A 25382-nucleotide genomic window follows, 5' to 3' on the forward strand; every position below is an offset into this window, starting at 1 on the left:
CTGACTGGTTTGGCTGGGAAGCTATCAAGCGCTGGCACTTCAGTTACTCCTCCACCCACTGTCCTGCTGCTCCTGCCCTCTGCCTTGGAGCTGCCTCTTGGGAGCCTTCTGCTTGCTGTGCAGGGTGTGGAAGGGAGAAGAATGGGGGCACTGATGTCAGGGTGTCCATCCTTCCCCCCACTTCTGTACACCATCTCTACACAGAGAGAAGGGGATGGAGGAAGCTTGGCAATGCAAATCTCGTCAGGCTCACACAGTGTGTGTGTCTATCATTCTCACAATCACACACTGACCTTCACTCTCATCTCCTGACCCAATACGTACATGGCTGGTTGCTCCTACTTTTACTGCTCACAAAGTGGGTTATTTTTGGTTTTTGACTGGTATGTGCAGTTTGTAACTTTAATTTCTCTCTTACGCTTACATTTAATTTAATTCTTTGAGTAGTGAGTTGTAAAATGCCAAATCTGTTGTGACTGGAGTCATTATTCCTATGGTAATTGTGCTCCTGACAGGGGTTGGTATGTCCCTGTAGCCCCTGAGAGGGGCAGAGCATGGGGGTTCCCTGTAGCCCCTGAGAAGGGCAGAGCAGGGGGGTCTCCATATGCTGTCCCTGCCTGCGGACACCACTCCTGCAGCTCCCATTGATCAATAATGGAGAATAGTGGCCAGTAGATTTTCAGTGCCTGTAGATGAGGGGCAGCACATGGAGCCAGTGTTGTATATGCCAGCTGTTTTCAGGAGTGGTACAGGGCCAGAGCAGGAGTAAGCCCACCTTAACTCCACTGCTCCATCCCTGGGGCAGCTCTCCAGCCACTCCCAGGGTTGGCCTGGGGGAGGGACTCAAGCCCCTAACTCTGCACTCCCCAAGCGAATGTCATATCCCTTAGACCACTCCAGAACCCACCCTGCCTCCACAGGGTCCTTTATCCTGCTTTCCTAATTTAGGAGCCAGGTCCATCTCTGGAGCAGCTGGGGCAGGCTGCTGAACTGGGTAGAGCCCACCGTCTTGCACTCCCCAGGCAAATCCCTGCCCTATCCCCAAGTTCACTGGACAGCCCACTTTACTTCCCTACTTTCAGCGGGTCCCTTATCCTGCTTTCCTAATGCAGGAACCAGCTCCATCCCTGGGGCAGCTGGTGTTGGCTGTCTGGTCATTCCCAGGGTGGGAGGGACTTGAGGTACTGAAAGGGAAGCGGGGAGAGAGACTTGAACCCACCACCCTTGAACCCACTCCCCAAGCAAAGCCATATCCCCATGGCGACTCCAGATCCCACTCTACTGCTGAACCTTCACGGTATTCCTTATCCTGCTTTCCTAATGTGGGAACCAGCTCCATTCCCGGGGCAACCTGTGCTGGCTGTCCGGCTACTCCCAGGGTGGGAGGGGAAGGAGGTGAGCCCGCAACCCTGTGCTCCCCAGGCAAATGCCCTGTCCTCTAGGCCACTCCAAAACCCAACCCACCTCCCTACCTTCAGAGCATCCCCTCCTACACTCAGAACCCCTTGGCCCAAGACCAGAGCCTACATCCCAAACTCCTACCCCCGCCTGGTGAAAGTGAATGAGATTCAGGGAGGAAGGGGGAGGGAGTGAGCAGGGTGACGCCTCGGACAAGGGAGGGAGCAGGGGCAGAGCCTCAGAGAAAGGAGGGAAGGAAGCTGGGCAAGGGTATTTAGGTTTGAGGTAGATTTTACATTGCACTTGCATTAAAAAAGTGATCTTCTGATTAAGAAGGTTGGAGACTACTGGTCTAGACGGTACTTGGTCCTACTGAGAGGGCAGGCGACTGGACTTGATGACCTCACGAGGTCTCTTCCAGGTCTATAGAACTGGATTCTATTTTTTTTTCATAGCAGCGTAGGCTAGACTTTTCTCTGAGACGCTTGCAACTGCCAAATAGAGTCTTGTTGCTTCTGAAAAATTGATTTGAGGCAGTTAAGAGTGTTTTTGTACAATGAATTCCTGGCATTCTGTTTGATTTCTGGTGGTCTGGAATCCATCTCAGTAAACCCTCCACTGCATTTGGCACTGTCCAGCCCTCTTGTTGGCATTCCCTGGAGATAAGTGGAGGCGGTAATGCGTTTGGAGAATGAGCTACTCTTTCATATCTGGATGTTAGATGCTGCAGAACCAGGAGCAACGCTGGCAGGAACAGCATATGTGAAACCTATGAATACATTGTGTCTCATCTGTAGAACTCACTCTCCCTGTCATCAGTTTGCCTTGTTTCACTAATGCTACATCTTTTGAATTGTCAGTGTTCCCCCCCATGTACCTGGTACCTCAAACCAGCTTTTGATAGTCATGCTGGCAGTCAGATTCCTTTCTGTTTGTGTTATATGTCTGATTTCCAGTCCCATGCCACTGTTGGATTGTCTTTCAAAATCTTTCTCTAGCATGGCACACCATTAAAGAACCCAAGATCTGACAGTGATAGTGAAATTCAGCTGTTTTCTCTGAATCTGTTTTTCTTTTTACACCACTGATCAAGATGCTGTTGATCTATTTTTCCTTGTTCTATTTTGCATCATTTGGCCATTTGGAGGATGGGCATTTATATGTTTCTGTTTTGAAGGCATTTGCCACTTATCAGTACTGTGATACAACTGCAGAAACAGAAGAAGAAATGCAGGTCCCTTTCTCAGAGCAAAAAAATGGACTCCTATCCAAATCCACATTTTCAGCCTGTTGTCTGCATAGCACTGCCAACCAGAGTGCTCCAAAATCACGAAGTTTTAAAATCTTCTATTTTTGTGTTGTTTTGAAGGTTTTGAGGCCATAAGTGTTAATCAAGTCATGTTTTCATGATTATCTGTGCAGCAACAAGGTGAGACACATGCTTTTTTAAAGTGAAAGCAGAGAGTCTCTCTCATAATTTTTTGACTCCAGAGAAAGGGGAAAAACACCAAATATTGAAAGACTCTATTACAGAGCCTCCTCAAGAGTTGCCAGTATGTGTTGCCAGCTCATGCTTGTGTAACTGTATTTGATATCTTTCTTAAAGTCTTGGCTTCTAGAGTCATGTTTTGTGATGTCAGTGTTTTTTAATGGAACTTTCTAGATATTGTGGTTGTGGCAAAAAGCATGAAACTGTGCCCCAAATATAACCCGAAAGCTCAAAAGCCAGAAGGAAAATGAAAGGCACCCAGAATTTGATTTTCTTAAAATCTCAAGATTCCCATGACATTTTGTGGCTTGGCTCATGATTATTGAAGGGTTGGCATGGTTACTAAGTAAATCTCTAAGTAAATACTAAGTAAAACTTTTTATTTTCAGTTAGGCCACACTTTTTTATTTGATTTAAATGCAACATTTTTAGTTATGTTTGATTTACAAAGTACAAGGGAGTACTCTGGGAGTCAGCCTGAGATTCAGAAGTTTCTAATTTCACATTCCAGCCTTGAAGCACTGAAGCCAGGTATAGACCTTTCCTTAGATCAGTGCTCTGGAGATTGATCTTCTGGGGTTCAGTTTAGCTGGCCTAGTAAAGACCTGTTAAATCAGCTGCCGATAGCACGCTTATTGACTTTAGAACTCTATGGGATCATGAGGAATAAGGGAAATCGATGGGAGAGTTTCTCCTGTTGACCTCCCACAATGGGAACTCTGCAGAAATTCAGCATAGGGTATATTGACTCCAGCTATGCGTAGCTGGAACTGAATATCTTAAATTGACTTTATCCCTAAGTGTAGAGCTGGCCTGAGTGCCCTTGGCAGTGTTCTTCTGCACTTCCATTTTGAATTCCTGTGGGGAAGACTGTGCAGCTCCAACATAAGTCACTTTGCAATGCAGAATTATTTGTGAACACATATAAGAATGTCTCAGTGGGTAGCTGTTTTAGTCTGTAACTATAAAAATAATTAGTCCTGTGGCAGCTTTTAATGTGTTAATTATTTCCAGACTTGCACAACTGACCAGAAAATATTACGGTGTTGTACTAAAAGGTCCATGTGACAATGCATTGCCCTGCACTGGCCCTTTAAGGGGCTGAGAGTGGAGTCAGAGGCAATGAGGGCCCAGCTGGAGGCTATAATGAGAGACTACTGGAAGGGGAGGGAGACCTGCTTGCTGCTCTGGAGGGAGGGCAGTAGAGACCTGACTGCCAGGGATGCAAGAATCTCCCTGGAAGAGGGCAGGGCTGGGGAGGCTTTGGCCTAGCAAACCCAGTCTACCAGGCCTGAGGCCCTAGGGGCTACGAGAGGCAGCCATGGTGGTTGGGGCTGCGAGAAGCAGTCATGAAAGGCCAGGCTGCGAGAAGCAGACGCGGTAGCCTGGAGAGGCTTGGGCCAGGGAAGCCCCAGGCCTTAAGGCCTGAAGGCAGGGTTGCTAGAGGCAACCTGGTAGCCAGAAGTAGCAGGTCCGCACCCTTTGCCAGGGAGGAGTGGCTAGAAGGGACTGCAGTCTGCCCAGAGACAGGGGCTAGAGAGAGGGACTGGCAGTGGGCCACTGAGGCCTGGAGGGTGCAAGGGAGCTAGGTGTTCGTGGAAGGAACGGGATGTTCCTGAGGCAAGCAAGGGAACTGGGTGTTCCCTGGCAGAAGAACTGGGGGTCTCAGGGAGAACCCTAGAGAGTGTAGTGAGGAAGACTAACACCCCCCCAGAAGGAGGTGCAGACAAAGACCAGAGTTGGTACTGCCTGAGGGCAGTGCCCTGAAGACAGTGCTGTACCGATGGAGGACATGGGGGAGACGCCAGCGGAAAGGAGCGCATCGGAACAGCCAGCTAATTCCCCAACGTCACTTTGCTGAAGGCGCCACGCTGGTGAGTCGACTTCATTACAGTCCATTAATAGCCAGGCTTGGTTCTAAAAAATTCAGTGCGTATAGCATTTGTACAAATTGGACTTGCACATGCATTTGTACAAATTGGACTAGCAATTTGTGTTCTCTTGTGAAGTCCTGCTGCTCACAATCTGTCTCATTTTACATTTGTGGTAAAAGCAGCAAAGTGTAATAAAGCTTCAGGTGCATCCTACTGTGGCATCTTCTACAGTACTAATCTCTTCTTCTGAGGACAAGGTCAGGGAGGTTGCATGTGATCATCATTGGTCTGTTGCTGCTCCTATCTGGATATCTCATTACATCTGTCATCAGATTTTGTGTTGAAAACTAAGTGAGAGAAGGTTCTTGTGGTCTACTGATACAAGGCAGGATATTTTTACAATCCCAAGCAAGAATGTGAGTGTGCTGTCTTGATCTTGTCAGTTTAAGCTATTGCATGGTTCAGCTTTTTGAATTTGCTTCTTAGTAACCCAAGTTTAATGTTTTTTTTTAAACTGGCAACATGTAGCTTGCATCTTAGCTCAGATGACAGTTTTGTAGCCAGCTCGCCCCTCTACAGTAGGGATGATAAATTTTGATTGATCAACTAATCAAGTAGTCAATGGAATTTCCATCAATTAGTTGAAAAGGGGGGCACTCACTATTTCACTGCACCTTTGCCTTTGAAATGTAAAAGTGCCATTTCCCCTGCTGGGCCTTTGCCTCCCTTCCCCTTTTAAGCTGGCTCCTTCTAGCACTGGCTCCTTCTCTCCCTACTTGGTGCCTTAGATACAGAGGCAGCAAAGGGGGGAAGAGAGTAGTCAAGTAGTGACTCAGCTACCCAATAAACCCAGGCTTATCCGGTAATCAAGTAGTAGGTTACACTCACTACCCTGCACTAATGTATGTGAGCACCATTCCTCAGCATACAGCTATAAGTGGTCACTAGACAGTTTCTTCAATATTATAACAAGAGGGCAGTGAACTCCACTGGCAGTTTAATAGAACCAAACATTAAATACATACTCACCAGTAAGAAACCAACTTACCAATGTTCCCATTCAGAACATATCTAGGATTTTGGGAGCAATGCAAGGTTTTAATAGGTTTGACTGTTTAAATCCTTCATATACTTTGCAGTAGATGTATTATGTGGTCTGTAGTTCATTCATGCACACCCTCGTTCTGCTGAGGAAAACGGGGTTGGAGAAGCTAAGAGATTTGTCCAAGGATATTTTGTGATGTCTGTGTCAAGTCTGGGAATAGATCCCAGGAGCACTGATCCCTAGTTGTGTGCTCTAATCACAAGACCATAAGAATGAAAACCAATCTTGTTGACTTCCCAAGATCACGTGTCCTAGGCTACTGGGCTAATATCTTGATTTTATTTATGTATATACAGGCAGTCCCTGGGTTAAGTACAAGATAGGGACTGTAGGTTTGTTCTTAAGTTGAATCTGTATGTAAGTCAGAACTGGCATCCAGATTCAGCCACTGCTGAAACTGACCAGCAGCTGACTACAGGAAGCCCGAGGCAGAGTTGCTCTGCCCCGGGCTTCCTGGAATCAGCCGCTGATCAGTTTCAACAGGCTGAATCTGGACGCCAGTTCTTACATACAGATTCAACTTAAGAACCCCAGGTGTTCCCAAATCAGCTGCTGCTGAAACTGACTTGGGGACGCCTGGGGCAGAGCAGCTTGGGTGCAGCTTGGTTGCTGCCGAGGAGCGGCGCTACTGGAGCAACCCAGGAGCACCCAAGCTGCTCTGCCCCAGGCGTCCTGATTCAGCCGCTGCTGAAACTGACCAGCAGTGGCTGAATCAGGACACCTGGGGCAGAGCAGCTGGGGTGCTGCCAGGTTGGTCCAGTAGCACCCAGAGCGGTGCTACTGGACCAACCGGCAGCACCCCAGCTGCTGTACCACAGGCATCCGGAGCAAAGCCGTGGAGCACAGGGGCAGCGGGACAGACCAGATGCGCCGCAGCTGTCCTGCTGCCCGCGTGCTCCGCAGCTTTGCTTCCTGTCTCCCTGGTCTGCTGGTTTCCCTGTGCTCCGCGGCTTTGCTCCGGATGCCTGTGGTACAGCAGCTGGGGCGCGGAGCACCACGCCGCGGCTGTCCCACTGCCAGCGTCCTCAGAGCTTTGCTCCCCATCTCCTTGGTCTGCTGGTCTCCAGCAGACCAGGGAGACGGGGAGGAAAGCTGCGGAGCACGCGGGCAGCGGACAGCCCGGACGCGCCGCAGCTGTCCCGCTGCCGGTGTCCTCGGAGGCTTTGCCCCCCGTCTCCCTAGTCTGCTGGTCTCCAGCAGACCAGGGAGACACGGAGCAAACCCCGTTCGTAACTGCGGATCCGACATAAGTCGGATCCGTATAACTCGGGGACTGCCTGTATATACAGTGGTTACTGTGCTAAAGGCCTCTATCTTAATAGCCATAAAATAAATCTCCTTATGAGAGTCTCGATAATAATAGCACTGTACTATATGGACATCTGATGTAGCAGTCTGAAAAATAGCAGTCCTCTTGGTGGTGATGCTACCAGGTTTCATCCTATTTGTATATTTTTAATTCCCTAACTTTTCTTTGAGTGTTCTTTCATTTCTTCATTGTTTTGTCTGAATAGTAGCTGTGATTGCACAGACTTTACAGTTGAAACTTTTGGCTGAGTGCCAGAGGATGATCAAACCTTGAGAAGGGGATTCTTTAAAACAGTAGCCCCTTATGTCTTTACTAATAAGCCACACTGAAGGGTGTAACTCCTCCTTCCCCAGACATTGAACAGATTCTCAGTAACTTGCAATATGCTGAGACTAGAACTCAGAACACCTTTTTCAAAAATCATGTTCTGGTCTTCTTTAGAATGACTCAGAGTAACCTAGTTTCTTGCCATTTCAACCAGCAAGGACATTGTCTCAACGACTTGATTACCTGCATCCTGCTTCAAAGGCCTTTTCAGACCACACTTGAAAGAGAATCCTCTGAACTGTCATTCATGCTTAAATTCGACACTTTACACTTTAAGTTTGAATAAAGACTCTAATTATCTTACCCATTACAAAGATAGCTTCCCCAATTATCACCTCTAATATCATTAGCTCAAAGACATTTACCTCCCCATCTCCATTCTGTTCTGAAATTTGATTTGTCCTTTTCATATGTGTTCATTTTTTTAATTGTATCCTTTGGTGTATATATATGGTTGTGACAATTTTCTTCCACTATTTGATCTGAGGAAGTGGGTCTGGCCCACGAAAGCTCATCACCTAATAAACTATCTTGTTAGTCTTTAAAGTGCTACATAGTCCTGTTTTTTGTTTCAAAGTAATCTCTCTTTGCTGAATATGTGTTGTTGATGTCTCTAAGTGTATAATTTTTAACAGCACTAATAGGATTAATATCATTTTGTGTCATGCATGAAGAGTGCATGTTACAGCACAAAGGCCTCATAGAGACCTCCTCTGTGGGTGCCTTGGTTACTAGTGACATCATTCAGCTTGATATTAATAATGATTTGTGTGTAGCTTAGATGTTTGACTGAAGATGGCCTAAACTAAATCTAGTGGATGTTGATGTAGTCCCATTGCCATGGAAACAGATGCTGCAATTTAAGCTTGCCTGTATCCGTAATATGATGCATGCCCATAAAAGCATGGTCTGTTGGTGTCCATAACCCTTACGAAGTTATGAGTGTGATTAAGAGAGAAAATGGGAAATTATAATGGAATTTGATCTATAATGTAGGGACTGCTAGTTATAAGTATGCAGTAATTCATGGCAGTATCTGTATTTGGAGAAATAAACAAAGCACAAAATTTTTGTTAATTGTAACTTGACCTCCCCTCTGACTACATTACAGCTAATGAGCATAAACTGTGCAATGCATGAACTGAACAGCTAGTAGAGCAGGCTGACAGGTACTGATAAACCTCCCTGAGTTTGGGAGCAAGGGAAGACTTTTGCCTAGGGTGGGATGGGTGGGGGAGACAGGACTCTTCCTGTTCTCTGTCCCAGCTTTAGTAATTACTTGCCAGGTGACTTTGGGTAAATCCATTAAGTCTCTGCTTTCCAACCTATAAAATGGGAATAATGAGACTTGCAAACGCTTTGAGGTAAGCTGCTTAATATTTGTGAATATTTTGTAGTCCTTTAACCAAGGCTTTATAGAAGCTCCTCGCAGTACTGAGGAGGCTTGTGATGAAAGTCCTGAACTGAAAAGATCTGGGTTCTAATCTGTTTGGCCCAGCCTCCCTGTGTTCAAATCACTGGACTTTTCTGTGTTGCACATTCTCCATTGTAATTTCCATCCTGTGTTGAGGCGAAATTCATTAATATTTGAGATGTAATCGAATGCCAAGGTGATGAGTGCCCTAGAAAAAGCCCATCAATAAATAAACATTTAGTAATTATATATCACAGCATTCAATCAATTTTAATGCATCTACAGCAGTAAATGTAACTTTCTTATTCATATGGCTTTTAGTTTGGTCTTCATGCTGTGTTTTTAAACTAGTCAAAAGAACACATGCTGGTAAAATTTCAATTTTGGTTTTTATTTCTGTAACTTCCAGAAAGGTTCCTCTTCACTGAGAGGTGGGCTTCTTACTAACACAGTCGTTTAGCTCCTTGGTTGAGATAAGAGTGAAATTATTAGTATCTCCCTTTTGATTCTGAAGGTGATTTTTTTCCCCTCCAATATTAACCTAATTATTTTGCTTACATTTTAATTGGGTACTCCAGGGCCTTTATGGAATATCAGATGCCTCATTTAAAAAACCTAATTTAATATTGTTTTATATAAATAATTCCCCTACCCTCTGCCCAGGTATTATATTTTTAAGGCAAAATGATATTTTGTTTTCCTAGTTAATAACGTGGTTTTGGGGAGAACCTGCAGACATTAAGTAACTGACAGCTATAAATGATACCTGGACTAATAGGTATCTGTATCTAGCAGACAGAAGGTTGCTGGTGGTGAAAGCAGATTGCTCATAATGAATTAGATGTCAGAGCGAATGATCAAAAAGGAATAGTTAACAGAGCACAGGGCTGACTCATACCACAGCAGGAGATAGCCGAGGATAAAAATGATACACCCATGGGTGTATATATTATTACAGTGCATGTTGTCAGGAAACGACAAATCTTACATTGGAAAATGCATTAAAAATAAACTATTATTAGTTTCAAGACCTTCAGATATTTTTCCAATAACTGTATCAGTAAGCTTCTGTTTCCATTTAATCATGGCTCCTAGCAACTATGCCCAAACGTACGTGTGTGTGTGTGTGTGTGTGTGTGTGTGTGTGTGTGTGTGTGTGTGTGTGTGTGTGTGTATTATCATTCCATTTATTTGTGGTGTCTGGGCGCTAGTCTTTTTAAATGGCATGGTTACAATTGGCCCAGATGCATGAGTGAGTCTGAGTGGCTGTACTACCTATTACTTGACCCGGCTTTTCAGGCAACAGCTATAAAAGGATATTGAACAGTCATCAAGGATGAGATAAGAAGCAATTTTTAAGCTATAAAGAGAGGTGAGAGAGGAGACTTCATTTCAAACTACAATGCTTCCTTTAGCTAGATCAGCATTCAGCATCAGTAGTGATATCTAAAGCCCATCCGTAATAAAAAAAACCCCAACACTACAAAACAATAAAAATGATGGGAGGGAAGGCGAGGGCTGCATTTATATGTCTATAAACTGAGAGTACTGGAGTGCAGCTAAAGAGCCTAAATGGCAGCCCACCCATGCCCTTTACCTCTCACTGAAATGTCAGGGTCAACCTGATCAGCTTGGGTTCATCCTTAGTGAACTCAGAAAGTTCCACAGTCATGGAGATGCAAGGACCAACTAACGTGAGACTAGCTTCAAACATTAATCCTGATTGGTATTGAAAATAAGCATGGTTGTTGCTTCCCTTGGCAATTTTCCAGTATATCTGTCGGTGTGGCAGAATTAGGGCAACCCCTGATGTGTGAAACCATATATAAAGCTGTTCATCCTTTCTTTATTTCATCAGTGGCTACACAAAGTGTTGTGGTACGTAGCAGGGTGCAAGCAGTTAAAGTAAACTGTATTTAACTGTCGTCTTTGATACTATACTTGGTTTGGAGTCCCACAAGCACTGGAGGGAAGAAGCCATAAATGGTTGAAATTGAAGCCATAGAACCTCAGTGATCAAGAAAGAATCTTAGATTGGCTTGGCTATTGTTTTCCTGTGTGATGACATATTATTTTTGTTTTGAAAAAAATATTGTGAAAAAGACATTGTCTGGCTCAGTAAGACTAAAATGTAATCTCTTGTGGACAGCAGTCTCTTGTATTCCCTGTTTTTCACTTGCACTATAATCACACTCTGACCAAAGAAAATTGCAGTGCAGGATAGATAGAGCCCTGTATGGATACAAAATTTGTATGTGCTTCCATATCTGCAAAAATGAGCCAGAAGTAAGTGACTAGTCAACTAGTGACTCAGCTAGTTGCTTTCCCCCCACCTTGCTGCCTCTGTCAGAGAGGCGGGGGGGGGTGAGCAGAAGCTGGTTTAAAAGATAGTTCTTCCCCCCCCCCCCCCCCCAGCACCATTTCCCTGCAGGGAGAGAGGCAGCAGAAGCATAGTGAAGGATTGGGTCAGAGCCAGGAATCAGCTGTTCTGGCTCTCACCTAATCTCCCTACTGCCCTTGTGCTTTTTAGCTGTATTAAGAGTCTGGTGGCTCTTAATACATTTAGAAGGCACAGCTGCAGCAGGGTTAGCTCCTGGAGTTGGAAGCTAACCCTGCTGTGGCTCTGCAGTTTTCCCCCCACTTGTCAACTAATCTACTAGTCAATCAGCTGATTAAATGCGATTTAACATCCCTGCATGGATATAGAGCGGAGATTCTCGGATTTACAGAGCTCTAAGAAAAGATACATATTTAAGATATCAAGATAGAAAAGGGACCCACATTATAACTGAGTGATATTCTGAGAATTAGAGACTCTTGTTAACACAGGAGGGGAAGAATAGATGCATTCTTGGGCAAAGTTATTGAGGGAATTAATTGTAAGTCAAGGAAGATTATGGTTGTTCTTTACAAGGTTCTTTCAAAACCCATTTGGAGCATTGTGTGAAATTAGGGCCCAATTGTGCTAAGCAATATACAAATACTTGAGGAGAGACAGTCCATGCGCCAGTGAGCTTACAGTCTAAATAGAGAAAGGTTGGGAGGAGAAACCGTTCCCCCGGGGATGTGAATGACTTCCCCAAAGTCACACAGTAAGCAGATGATGGAGCTAAGAATAGAATCTATTTATTCCAGTCCAGTGGTCTGTCCACTAAACCATGCCTCCTCCCCTGACCTGACCCTGACATTCATTTTTCCTCTGGAGCAGAAGAGGCCAATGAGGATCAGTCTGGAAAGGGGGATTTCTTACTTAGTATTATGGAAAGTTGACCTCATCACAGTTTAATTAGCTGAAGGGAAATCTTGTGATGTTTTATCATGAGTTTTACATTATTTTGCGTTTTTTCTTATAGCCACAGATTCTAGAATTATGAAATCATGTGAGAATTTCAGCTTTAATTTATAAATGAATACATGGCTTCTAGGATTTATGGTTGTTGAGGGAAGTTTGAAAATGTAGACTGAGCATATCCTAAAACCTCACTAATCAGAAGGCAAACAAAAAGAACTCCACATTGTTTATTGTTATGTTAAATAGTGCTTTGTTGGATGCCTGATTCATGGTTGGGATTGGCAACACTGATTCAATGCTCAGGAAAAGACCATTCTGTATTCCAGGGAAATTGTATTACATGTGATCATCATGACATGACACACATGTCCCCATTGGGAGAGACTGTGAGACTCTATGAAATCCAGCAACAATCTATAGCGAAATGTTCCCTTCTCCATACAAGCTGCTTATACTATATGCTACATACTTGGAAGTGACAGTGAATGGATGGGTGGCAATTGACTTTAACTTGTCATGGTAGATAGGGATGGGAAGAGGAAGGATACTGGGCAAAGTGTTCAGAACACTGAATTCCCCATTGACTAAGGACATTTAACTTTCAGTAGTCAAATTAGTACAAAGTTACTGTGGGGTTGTGATTCTGTAGAGATCCCAGGTCTCACACATAATGGCAGGAAAGAATGTTTTCTCCCTTCTTTTTGGCTGGACACTGGGAAATTTTTCCTGTGGCTTATAGATGAATTGGCTATAAAATCCTTTCCTTCTCTACCTAAATCAGTGTCTGATTGGTGATGGGATATTTCAGAGCTGTCTAAGCTAGGGATGTAATAATGTAATCAATTAACCGATAAGCAAAAGCTTATAGGTTAATGCTATAGAGTACACGCATTCCCCCACCCTGCCTGCCAGTAAATTTTTTAGCAGGCTGGCCAGCAGCCTGGCTCTGGCCTGGCTTGCGATGGGTCCAGGACCTATTCCACTGAGGCTCTGCATTTAAAGTATACAGTATTAGGAGCTAGGCAGACAGGCAGCCTAACTCAGTTCCAGCTTGCACCAAGTCTGGCAGCTCAGACCCCCCCCCCCTCAGGCAGGGGCTGCTGCCACCCTGTGCTGATGCCTCTTTAAACTGGCTCCCTTTGTGGAACAGCTCCCACGTGCCACCCTACACTGCTGCCTTTGGTACAGAAGCAGTAGCGTAAAGTAGCAAGGGGCTTCCCAGGAGTGAGGCCAGAGTGCATTGGCTGCTGGCCCCATCCCCCTGGGGACTATAGAATAGTAGAGTAACCGCTAAGAATTCATGAGGTTACTGAACTATTCAATTAACCAGTATTCAACGTCCCTAGTCTAATTCAGTGGTTCCCAACCATTTTTATAGGGAGGGACTGGCAAACCCATCCACAAACTTTTGTCAGACTGGTAACATCATATTTGCATATACATTGTGCAAATTATGAATAAGCAAATATGAAAATAAAATGTTATCTATCTGCCTGGCCCCAGCCCAGCCCCTTATGTCCCAGTGTCTAAAACCCTTTGACTTCCACCCCTGTACCCTCTGATCTTTTAACCTCACCCAACACCTCTTTGCCCAACCCCATCCCCACACTTGGCAAAGTGAGGCTGCCCCCTCTAAGGAGCATGGTCTTCACTGCTGTATGGGCAGGGGAACAGCCATTAGTGGCATGCCACCTCCCTTCCCAAGTGCACCTTTATAGGTAGGGCCAGGGAGAGAGTGTGGAGGCCCAGCCAGTCTACCATCTTACCTGGATGTGAGGGAGGGAGGCAGGCACCTCCTGCACTGCCAAAATCAGCCATACAGACAAGGGGAGCAGCTCTTGGAGGCGCACATGTCTGTTCAGCTCCAGAGTTGCGCTCCAGCAGCATGCTGTGGCCTGGTGGTTGGGAATTGCTGGTTTAAGCTATCAGTGACTGGTGGTTGCTACCATCCTGTTGGACTATGAAGGGTGAATTTAATCTCAGTCCAGTTCCCAGTAAACAGGTGCTCCTATCACACAAACTACTCCACATTGGTGTCTCATTAGTGCCCTTGCTGTTAGCCTACTCACAACAACAACAAATTAGCAATGGAATTTGCCATGGAGTATAAATTTCCACTTTACCTTACCAGGGTTAGAATTGAATGTGTTGGCAGGTCAGTCACTGGAAGTTTGCCTCTGTGCTCCCTTTGCTGTTTTTTCTCTGTGGGTAAATAGATGCCTACATTCTCCAGGGCTGTCGCTGTGGGCACCTTCAACCAGCATTAAATTCACACTGAAGTTTTAAAATATCCTCACAATTGCTGTGATGTACTCTTTAGTAACATTGAAGCCAAAGGTCAAAATTTCTAGCCACCGAACTGGAGACACAGCTTATGGATTTAAAGGAACCCCTTGGTTATTTTTCTCAGAGAATAGTCTGTGTATTCATTATTTATTGACATTAGTTTTCATGAAATAAAACATCATCAATCTTTGTATTGTACGTTACATAAGTTCAACCCTAAACCCTCCTATCCCATGGAAAGCAAGCCTGTATAAATGTCAGTTATGCATGAAGAAACTTCACTGAAAAACAAAAGCATGTAAGCCTCTTGTAAATGTCTTAATTTATTTAGATCTGATTGATGGTTACATCTGTAAAATATAATCATTGGTAAACAAGATAAGGTCTCATTATCTATTTTTAAAAACTAGAACAATGTTTTGGACTCCTGTTATTAACATGTAGCTTATGCTTTTTTTTTAACTGTTCTATTCCTGAGTGATAGCTTTGCTGGAAGTAGCAAGATATATTTTTTAAAATACTCAAGTGAAGCCAAACATTTAAAGATCTGTTCCTTCATTGGTAGTTTCACTGTAAATTGAACTATGGATCTACAGCTCAAAATGTGGTATGTGACTGAAAGCAAAGCATGATGAATAGGATTGTATTTGTTTAGCATCATCCTATCATGAATATCTCTCATGAGCCATGTTGAAATATAAATGGCAAACTCAATAATGGTATATGGATTATAGATTGCCATGTCATTTGCATGCGCAACTTACTGCTAGAAGCTTTCATTAAGCAAATCAGTTATGTAAAGTGAATGACCTAAAATAGAGCATTGTGCAAGTCTTCTAGATAGCAAAAGCCATGTCAAAGTTGACATTGCAGATAGAAATGAGCTCTTTATGGACCTAGAAGAATGGAACTGGTATAACAGGCGAGTTCTGCACACTGTGGCTATGTCTACACTATGGCTTTTGCCAGATGAGGCAATGCAAATGAAGCACCGATTAGCATTTTGTCACACTTCATTTGCATAATCTATTCTGAGCTGTTTTTGTGCAAAAACATGCAGTGTGGCCATGTCCATTTTGCGCAGAAACCCCTTTTTGCACAAGATCCTTATGCCTCCGGAGGCATAAGGATCTTACGCCAAAAGGAAATGTCTACACCGCATGTTATTGTGCAAAAATGGCTCAGAATAGATTATGCAAATGAAGCAGAACAAAATGCTAATCAGCGCTTCATTTGCATTGCCTAATCTGGCAAAAGCCATGGTGTAGACAAGGCCTGTCTGTATAAATTAACTCTGAAGAAATGAAGGACAATCAATTTCTGTCGGTACAGTTCTTCTGGGCATTGAGAGATATGGGATGTATTTCAGGCCTACCACAGACTTCCTGTGTCATCTTGAGCAAGTCACTTCATTCTGCAGTGTCTCGATTCCCCATCTGTAAAATTGGGTTAATTAATGTCTCTGTCTTATATAAATGTTGTGAGGCTTAATACCTCATGTGAGGTTCTATGAAACAATGTGCTCTAAAAGCACAACAAAATTTACACTCATTCCCAGCTGAAGCTTTTTGTTGTGAAGAAGGGTGTTACAGACCAGCACCTTAAGGGGCCACAAGTTTGAAAAACTCTACTGGTGGGGTTGGGATTTTAGACAAATCACTTAACTGTGTCTCCTTTTCCCAGTTGGTGGTGGTAACCTCACAGGCAGGTTGTGGATTAGTTAATGTTTAAGCACTTTTGAAAACGAAAAATTTTATGTAAAAGCAATATTATCATTTCATTTTATAGGACATAGTATCACATCTAATTTAAATACACTAACTCTTTAACTTGTTAAAATGAAAAAAACAGGGAAATTAATTTCTCAGTGTTTCTATGGCCACCATTTTTAAAAAGCCAAAGTTTGCATCTTCGTAAAGATGGACAAAGACAATGTCTATGTACCTCATAACATTTACCAAAAGTTTTCCCTCAAGCTGTGGGAGTATGTATGAATATTAAGAGAACCTAAAAATCTGAAAGCCTGTCTTTGAGTGAAACCATTTGCTTATAGCCCTTTATTTCCTATTGTGAAGGCCTCACAATAAATGGGGTTAGGTTAGCCTAATATTTAAATTACATTTATTGGAATTATTCATTCCATAATTATTATTATGGGGTCATGTGCTGTGTCCCATGTTTGTGCTGCTGTGCCGAGTGATTTATTTTAATCAAAGCCTTTAAGTAACTGGCATTCTTGCTAATCATGGTGCATCTGCTTCTTTGGTTCCCTGTTACAAGTAATTTAATGCTATTACTTTAGCTGGAAGGGCTCTGTGTCACCATCTGTCCTGGAAAACTATTGAGGGGGCTCTATGGAGCATGGAGTGTCATCAACAGAAGAGAGAGAGAATCCTAAAGAGATGACTGGATTTCCTGTTGTAATATAATATAAGAGGGTTTACTGTGATTAAGGCTTAGATGAACTTATATCTAAAGGTTATTAGCTGCTATTTGAATTTGCTGGTGATGTTTCCCCAGATGTATAGGGAGAGATGTAATGTTAACAGTCCATTCCAGGTTGTAATCACAAAGGTAAACCATTAAAAGGTTGAAGTTTGTAAAGATACAAATCCTGTAAAATTAGTATTTAAAGAGCCCAAATCAACTGTCTGCACATTTGCAGCTTTCAGCTGTGTAACATTCAGCAGCAAAGGGTTGCCAGATGCTGCTCAAATCAAACATTTTCCTAATCAATGATTATTTTTAATTGTTGTTTACAGATCTATACCTTGTTATAAACATCTCTTCAGAATATGGCCAAGATTCACAACAGACATGAAAAGGCTACATAGTTGAAAGAGCAGTCTGCTTTTCATTATCAAACCCAGGGATAAAGCTAAACTTGTAAATTGAGCACAGGCGTGTGGTATCTTTCATGGCCATTTCAGAGCACGTCACTGATGCCTTTACTTTAGTTGTGAGAGGAATTCATGATTTATAATCTGGTTTATAATTGAGTTAGGGAATTGCTCAGTTCTTAGTCTAACCAAAACAGTCCTTCCCAAACCATTGTGGTTCTCTAGGTTTTTCCTGTAATCTAATGGAAAGCATAGGAGCTTTTGGCACCCTACTGCTAACAGTTTTGGTTTTTGTGATGGTTGCTATCTTTATAAATGTACCTGACTAGACAGTGCAGAGTAACTTACATATTTTGGGTTTTTAGTATCTTTTGGACCGACCCAGAACTCCCCTGAAAGTTCAGCTCCAGATATCATTTCTGCAGTTCAGGCCCGTTTTAACTGTATTAAGCAAACTGCAGTTGCTCTACACTTTTAATACACATCAAATATATAAATATATTTGCCACATATCAAGGCAACTTCTGCAAATAACCTACAGGCGGGAAGAGCAGATATGCACTACACAAAGGGCAAATTCTCATTCGGGGTAAAGCCTCTGCAGAGGCTAATGTGTCTAAAACCTCCTCCAACCAGTATAGTGGGTGTGATTTAGCCACAGTCACTTTGGAGCTGTTGTTCCAGACTCTGGGTTATTGCAGTTGGCTGTGGTCCTCTACAAGTCGTACTGCCCAGGCATTTTGTCTGCTGGATCTATGCAGCTCATGTATTCATTGGCCAGGCGTCTTGTTTATCACCATCTCTTCTCCATGGTTTCATAAAGGAGATCACAGCAAGGAATACTCCATGGCATGCAAGGACACATAGCATGTCTGTGTGTTCCTTCATGGGCTGCCATCTTCTATGCAATGATTCCATTGTACACCTATGCCAGAAGTTGTCCAGTAAAATAGTAAATCCTCATCTATGCATAGTCTCAGGGTATGTCTACACAGCAAAGTTATTTCGAAATAACTTTCCTAGCGTCTACACAGCCAAACTGCTATTTTGAAATAAATTCGCAATAGCAGAGCACTTATTTCGAATTTGGTAAACCTCATTCTATGAGGAATAATGCCAAATTCAAAATAGCAATTTCTAAATAAGTGCTGTGTAGACACTTATTTCGAAATAGGGGGCCTCCAGCTTTCCCAGGGTGCCCTGGTGGCCACTCTGGCCTCAACCAAGAACACTTCTCTCTCTCCCGCCCTCCCCAGAGCCCTTAAAGGGGTAGACTCTGGCCACAGTGCCTGTGCCAGCTCCAAGCCTGCCAGCCCAGATCCAGCAGTCACTGCCCTTGACCCAGTGGCCCCAAAACATGAGCCAGCAACCCATTGGCAGCCAGCCCTCCACTGCTCCCCAGGAGCAGTCTGCCAGCTCCCAGGAGCCTGCCAGGGCCGGGGAAGCTGGGCACCTTCCTGGTCCAGAGTGGAGATCATGGACCTTATTCAGGTTTAGAGAGGATGCCCCCAATGTCCATGATCTCTGCACAAGATGGAAGAACGTGGCCATCTATGGCAGGATAGATGCTAGCCTGGCCACCAAAGGCCACATGCAAACCCAGGAGCAGGTCTGCATGACAATCAGTTGGTCCAGCGAGACCCCTATCCCTGATCCCTGAGCTTCCCCTCACCCTTCTTCCCCTTGCTTCCCTCCTCCTAGGTTTCTCCCTCCCTTTCCCCACCCTCTCATCTCCCCTCTCACGCCTCCTTTCCCCAGTCTCACCAGAATTTCATTCCCTCACCCCCAGTTTTGTTAAATATAGAGAATTTGTGTTCATGGAAATACATGTATTTTATATCAGATCAGGAAGGGGGGCTAGGGAGGGGTAAGTGGAAGGACGTGAGGGAGGAATGAGGCACAAGCTTCCAGTGGGACAGACCAAGGAGGCTCTTAGTGCTCCTCAGGGTGGAAGTTCTCCTGCAGGGCCTCCTGGATACTGACAGCCCCCCAGTGAACCTCCCGGATGGCAGCCTGCAGAAAGTGCAGCCAGGCTCATAGCAACACATCCAAGAAAAGCACCAGAGTGCCCAGGGGCAGCTCTGGCTCCATGTTGACAGTGCTGTGGTGTCCCAAGTGAGGGCAACCAGAGCACGCAGAGACAAAATGCTTTGCTGTCCCTTTGAGGTACACACGCAAGCAGGGAAACCTGAGAACTGGCTGTCCGGAGGGCGGGGGGGTGTCCCTTTAAGCACAGACCTCAGATAGCCTCAGGCAGCAGCCCCACACAGTAAGTCCTCACCTGGTGCCCTGCTGGAACTGGTTCTGGCCAGCCTTAAATGTGATTCAGAGTCCACTGAGTGTGGATGCGCTATTTCGAAATGCATTTTGTGTAGATGCGTTATTTTGAAATAAGCTATTTCGAAATAACTATTTCAAAATAACACTGTAGTGTAGACATACCCCCACTGTGTACAGCTAGATTTACCCTGATTACTCATAAGCTGTTTTAATGACTCCACATAAAGCACAAAGTCCCATTTGGCAGGATCTTTTCCTCTGCCATAGTATTTGTAACAAGCAAATTACAAATTTGAGTTCATGGAAACAGAAAAGGAATTGGAAATGTTATAGTATAACAGTGCTTAGCTTTTCAGAACAAGTTGCACACAAAGCATTTTATAAAGGAGACCAGTATCATTAAACCCATTTTAAAGATAGAGAATCTGAGGCACAGAGAGGGGAAGAGACTTGCCCAGGGTCACCCAGCGTACCAATGTAAAGTCCCCCTGCTGTGGCAGAAGTCAGTCTGAGGCCCTTTTGATCACTGTCTGAGCCCCAGAGCCATGTGTGTGGTGGTACTGAAGGGCTAGCTGGAGGAGGATTGCCCCCAGCCCTGCCCTTTTGCCCTCTCCCTCTTACGACTGGCAAAATCTGTCCCCAGGCCTGTGTTGGGTCCATTCTTGATAAATGGTCAGTCATTAGTTAGTTGTTTCTGAAAGTCAGAAAATGACACTGCTTTTCAGTAGTGCCTGTATAAACTACCCTGGAGCCAGTTTTTCACCTGGTGTCACTATAGAGTGACATCAAGCAAGTATCTGGCCCAACTCTTTCTGGAACTTTTTACTTGGTGGAGTAAGCTGAGTGGAAATTGGTCATTGGGCAACCTCCGGTGTGAGAGATTTCTTCCTGGAAGAGAATCATCAGTTTCTGAATCACAACATTTATAGATTCTTAGGATATTCAACAGCAACATTTCCAGTTAAAGGCATGCAAATTACTCCCAGAGAGTTGTAAATTTTGTCTGATAAGGAGGGAGTGGCCTGTTTTACAATGAGCTGATAAAGCAGAGCAAATAGATTTTCACTTAAAAAACTGCTAAGGGTAGGTTTACACTGCCCAAGCCACTGGGAGTGCAGCTCTCAGCGATAAATCATTGTCTATACTGGTACTTTTCAGCACTAAAGCTTTTGTGTCACACCTCTGAACAACTAAAGTTTTTAGCGCTGAAAGTGGTAGTGCAGACACATCTTAAGGCTCTATACACAGTACAGCTTATGTGGCTATAACATCTGTCGCTCAGTGGTATCAATAAGCTACCCCACTTGATGATGCAAGTTATAGCAATCTAAACATCATTGTGGACAGTGCTATATTGACAGAAGAGTTTCTTTTGCTGATATAAATACTACACCACATGGGAACTGGAATAATAACGTTGATGGGAGAGCTCACTCCCATCAGCTTTGCATGTCTTCAGTAGCAAAGATACAACAGCACCACTGCACTGTTGCAGAAGAAGCTTTTCTGCTAACATAGCACTATCCATACCAACACTTAGGTCCCAGGAATCAAACATGATTCTGGGATGCATAAATAGGAGTGTTGTAAGCAAGACATGAGAAGTCATTCTTTTGCTCTACTCTGTGCTGATTAGGCCTTAAGTGGAGTTCTGTGTCCATTTCTGAGCACCACATTTCAAGAAAGATTTGGAGAAAGTCCAGAGAAGAGCAACAAAAATGATTAAAGGTCTAGAAAACAAGACCTATGAGAGGAAGGCTGAAAAAACTGTGCTTGTTTATTTTAGAAAAGAGAAGACAGAGAAGGGACATATCATCTGTTTTCAAGTATCTAAAAGGGTATTACAAGGAGGAGGGAGAAAACTTTGTTCATCTTGGCGTCTGAGGCTAGAACAAGAAGCAATGGGCTTAAACTGCAGCAAGAGAGGGGACATTAGGAAAAACTTCCTAACTGTCAGGGTGGTTAAACACAGGAATAAATTGCTTAGGGAGGTTGTAGAATCCCCATCTGTGGAGATATTTAAGAGTAAGTTAGATACACATCTATCAGGGATGATCTTTTCTAGATGGTGCTTGGTCCTGCTATGAGGGTAGTGGACTAGACTTGATGACCTCTCAATCACCTCCAGTGCACTGCTTGTCCTTGGGCAGGTTGAAATTTCTTATGTGCAATACAAATATTGAGGTAGTGTGTGGATACACACCACAAATACAAAAACCCTAGATTTTATAAATATGTGTTGAAGAAAATATATTAAAACAAGGGATAGTTAACAAGGAACAATGCTTACGATATTTAACATGAATGATATGCTATCATTCGAAGGTGCTGATTTCAGTGAGAACTTAGTGAGTTCAGGCCTTTTCATGTTTCAGCCCAAAGTAGAAAGCTATCATCTGATTCTGAGTTCTTGGAGACTTTATCTCTAGTAGTAGGTCTCAAGCCAGCCATTACTGGATTTTATATGGTGTGATTTGGCACTATAAATGTCGTCCTGTTTCAACTAAGGATGTAATAATGTAGCCGTTAAAACAATTAAATGATAAGTAGATGCTTATCAGTTAACGCTATTGGCTACACACAGTCCCTCCTTCCTTCCCCTCCCCGCCATGACTCTGCATTTAAAGTATTTTGAAAGACAGCGCAGCGCGTAAGCACACTTGCTCAGTCCTGGCTTGCTTGGACTTGGCGCAAGCTGGGAGTGAGCCAGCATGCTAGCGCACTGGCTCTCAAGCTCTTTCAATGCAAAGCCACTTATCAGTTAATAGTGTATCCGACAAAAATTGTTAGCTACACGATTACCGAATTACACGCTTCCTAACATCCCTAGTTTCAACCGTTGCTTCAGATTTCCATGTACTAATGCCATGTAATGAAATTGTTGAGCACCATAATTTGTATCAGCTCTTCAGACCAGATGCTCTACTATTATTTTGTCTGACACATTTGCCATGCCTGCTGGGTTACTGCCTTTACTTTGATATGTTACAGAATTACAAAATGTTCAGGTCATCAAGAATATTTAATGTTATTGTCATAAATATTTGGACAGGACTTTGCCACTGCTTACATAACCACTGAAAGAGAGTAACTTGTTTTAAGAGGATGTGTGTTTAATGAACAGCAATGCTTCCAAAAAATGCTTTTAAAAATGTGTTTTTCTCAACTACCTATCACAATTTGCAAAAAACAAACCCCGAAACATGTTTAGGGGTTTTTTGTGTCTCTGTACAGATTTTAAATGCTTTGAGAATTGGTTTGAAAGTAAATAGTTCTTATTTTCTTGTTGTCTTGTCCTCAGTTATAGATTCTAATCCTTTACATTTTATTGATCACTTTTTGTTAAATCATGTTTCCTTTCAATTTGTTTTTCTGCCAGCGAGAATGGGTCGTTATTACCATATCTTTTACAGTCAATTTGTACCAGTCATTCTAATTTGTTAATTTCTAAAGTAATATCCTTTCCAATACACTTTAAAAAAATAAACCAAAGAAAAATGAATCAAGTGTTTGGAGAGACTGAATTCCCTGCATTACCCTACCCATTGCAGTATGAGTGTTAGAACTGCACAAACATTTTGGGCATCTCTGTCTTGCTCTACAAGCATTGAACTTAGGTTTTCTTATTAAAGGAATGCTGTCAGGATTCCCAATAAGGTACAGTTCTCAACATAAGCTGAGATGGACTTTGCCAGAAGGTGCTGTGTTCATTCTGGTGAATTTAATATATTTATTATCAGGGTGTAGTCTTCAGGATGTCCTTAAAGAGTTATCTCTTGCCAGATCATTAGAGGAAAATGCCACAAAATGTTATATTTTCTGCCTACATATTGCATCGCAATGTTGCAGCTTATTTGTTGATTGAGATAACATTGCAAAAATACATGTCAAAGTAGGCAAAACCCCACTGCTGCTACTTCTGGTAATGAACAACGTTATGTGGTATGCTATGATCAATTCAGTTCTGAAACTAGACTGCAGAGTTCTTGAATGCAGATCTTTGGTTCAGCCTGTTTCAGATAGGGCAGTTGCCTATGACATTTGAATTTGGATTTTGATTTAACTTTCTCACAGTTCCCAGGTTGGCTTACAGTAGGCATTTATCCAGAGCTGGTGTTTAATAGACCATACATACTATCTGCTTTGGTCAGTTGATAAATAAGATGACCCAGTAGGGCTCTTGCATTTACAATCTTTCGGGGAGGAAGGAGCAGCATGTAATAATCATAGATCAGGTGGCTCTGCGGTGAGGAAGTTGTATTTTGATGATTGATCATTATTGTTGAATATCAGTTCATATAGGGGAAATGCCATCTCTAGTGTTAACATACTTTGAGCATGTGGTATGTAAAATGTGTACAAGCTAAAACAATGGTGTCTTTTCAGAAAAAGAGCAGAGAAGAGACGTGTGGAGAAGGCAGTGGTGTGGAGATCCTGGAAAACAGGCCATACAAAGATGGTCCTGGTGGCATTGGGCAGTATACTCATAAAGTATATCATATTGGTATGCATATACCCAGTTGGTTTCGGTCCATATTGCCAAAAGCAGCTTTAAGAGTTGAAGAGGAGTCGTGGAATGCATACCCTTACACAAGGACAAGGTACCATTCTATATATCTATATATCTAACCCTGCCTAGATTTTTAAATGTATTAGCGAGTGGAACTAAATGTCACTTTACTTGCCATGAATCACAATGACATCTCTTGTGTTTCCATGAATATTCTTTAGAGAAACATTGGGTCCTAGTCCTGAAATCCTTACTCAGTCCTCACTTTGGAATAAAGCAAACTGAACTTTCCCCTCACTTCCTGACAAAGGGAAACAGCCAGCAATGTCCTTGTATGAATTGAAGGAGTAATTTCAGACACTCTGCCCTCCCTAAGGGTAGGAGGCTCAGGGCTAGGGCAGTCCGAGACAGGTCGTAGGGTCCCCCCTCAACCAGCTCCTTTCACATGCCATTTGTTTGTTTTGTTTGTTTGACACAATTCCATTCCTGGCACAAACAAACTCCTACCTTGCTTTAAGTTATAAGAGGAAGCTCTGTACTGAATTTGATGGTCCTAGTTCTAACTGTTTAGGAGGAATTCTTAAACAAATAGACAAACTCTCTGAAATATATAGCAGATGTATGTGAACATGGAAAGGTCACCATGTCAAACACTGTCTAGTAAAAGTGAAATTGGATTCTCATCCCAACCCTTTTCTAGGTTGGAAAGTGCGAAAAGGGGGAAAGAGATTTGATACTCCCAGATACAATTTAGGACCAAATCTACACACACACACCACCTAATCCCCAACCAGGAGTTTGCTACCCAAGATACACAAACCTGGAAATCCCAGATGACCCATCATCTCAACCATTGGCACACTTACAACAGGATTCTCTGGCTATATCAACTCTTTCCTCAAACCCTATGCTGCCAGCACACCTAGCTATCTTCGAGACACCATCGACTTCCTGAGGGAAATAGAGTATCAGGAATCTTCCCTGGCCACCATCCTGGCCACTGTGAATGTAGAAGCTCTTTACGCTCTTTACGCAAACATTCCACACAAAGATGGATTACAGGTTGTCAGGAACATCATCCCTGATGACACCACTGCATACCTGGTTACAGAGCTTTGTGACTTTGTTCTCACCCATGACTATTTCCAATTTGGAGACAATTTATATCTTCTAGTCAGCAGCACAGCTGTAGGCACCCGCATTGCCCCACAATATGCCAACGTCTTTGTAGCTGACCTTGAATAAGGTTTCCTCAGCT

The 25382-nt window shown here is 43.3% G+C and overlaps 1 protein-coding gene across 13 annotated transcripts in view; it reads left to right on the forward strand.

Annotated features, from left to right (window-relative positions):
- PITPNM2 (phosphatidylinositol transfer protein membrane associated 2) overlaps positions 1-25382 on the forward strand; it is a 263306-nt gene that overhangs the window by 152515 nt on the left and 85409 nt on the right. For 12 of the 13 annotated variants that reach the window (XR_012896010.1, XM_075898565.1, XM_075898564.1 and 9 more), the window contains one exon: positions 24001-24215. Coding sequence is in view for 12 of the 13 variants with exons in the window: in XM_075898565.1 (XP_075754680.1) it covers positions 24001-24215 (215 nt within the window). In the remaining variant the exon portion in view is untranslated. Of the gene's footprint in view, positions 1-24000; positions 24216-25382 lie in introns of those variants that run through there. The other variant, XM_075898573.1, reaches the window with a different exon arrangement.

This window comes from Pelodiscus sinensis, chromosome 15, assembly GCF_049634645.1.
Source record: "Pelodiscus sinensis isolate JC-2024 chromosome 15, ASM4963464v1, whole genome shotgun sequence".
Taxonomy (NCBI): domain Eukaryota; kingdom Metazoa; phylum Chordata; order Testudines; family Trionychidae; genus Pelodiscus; species Pelodiscus sinensis.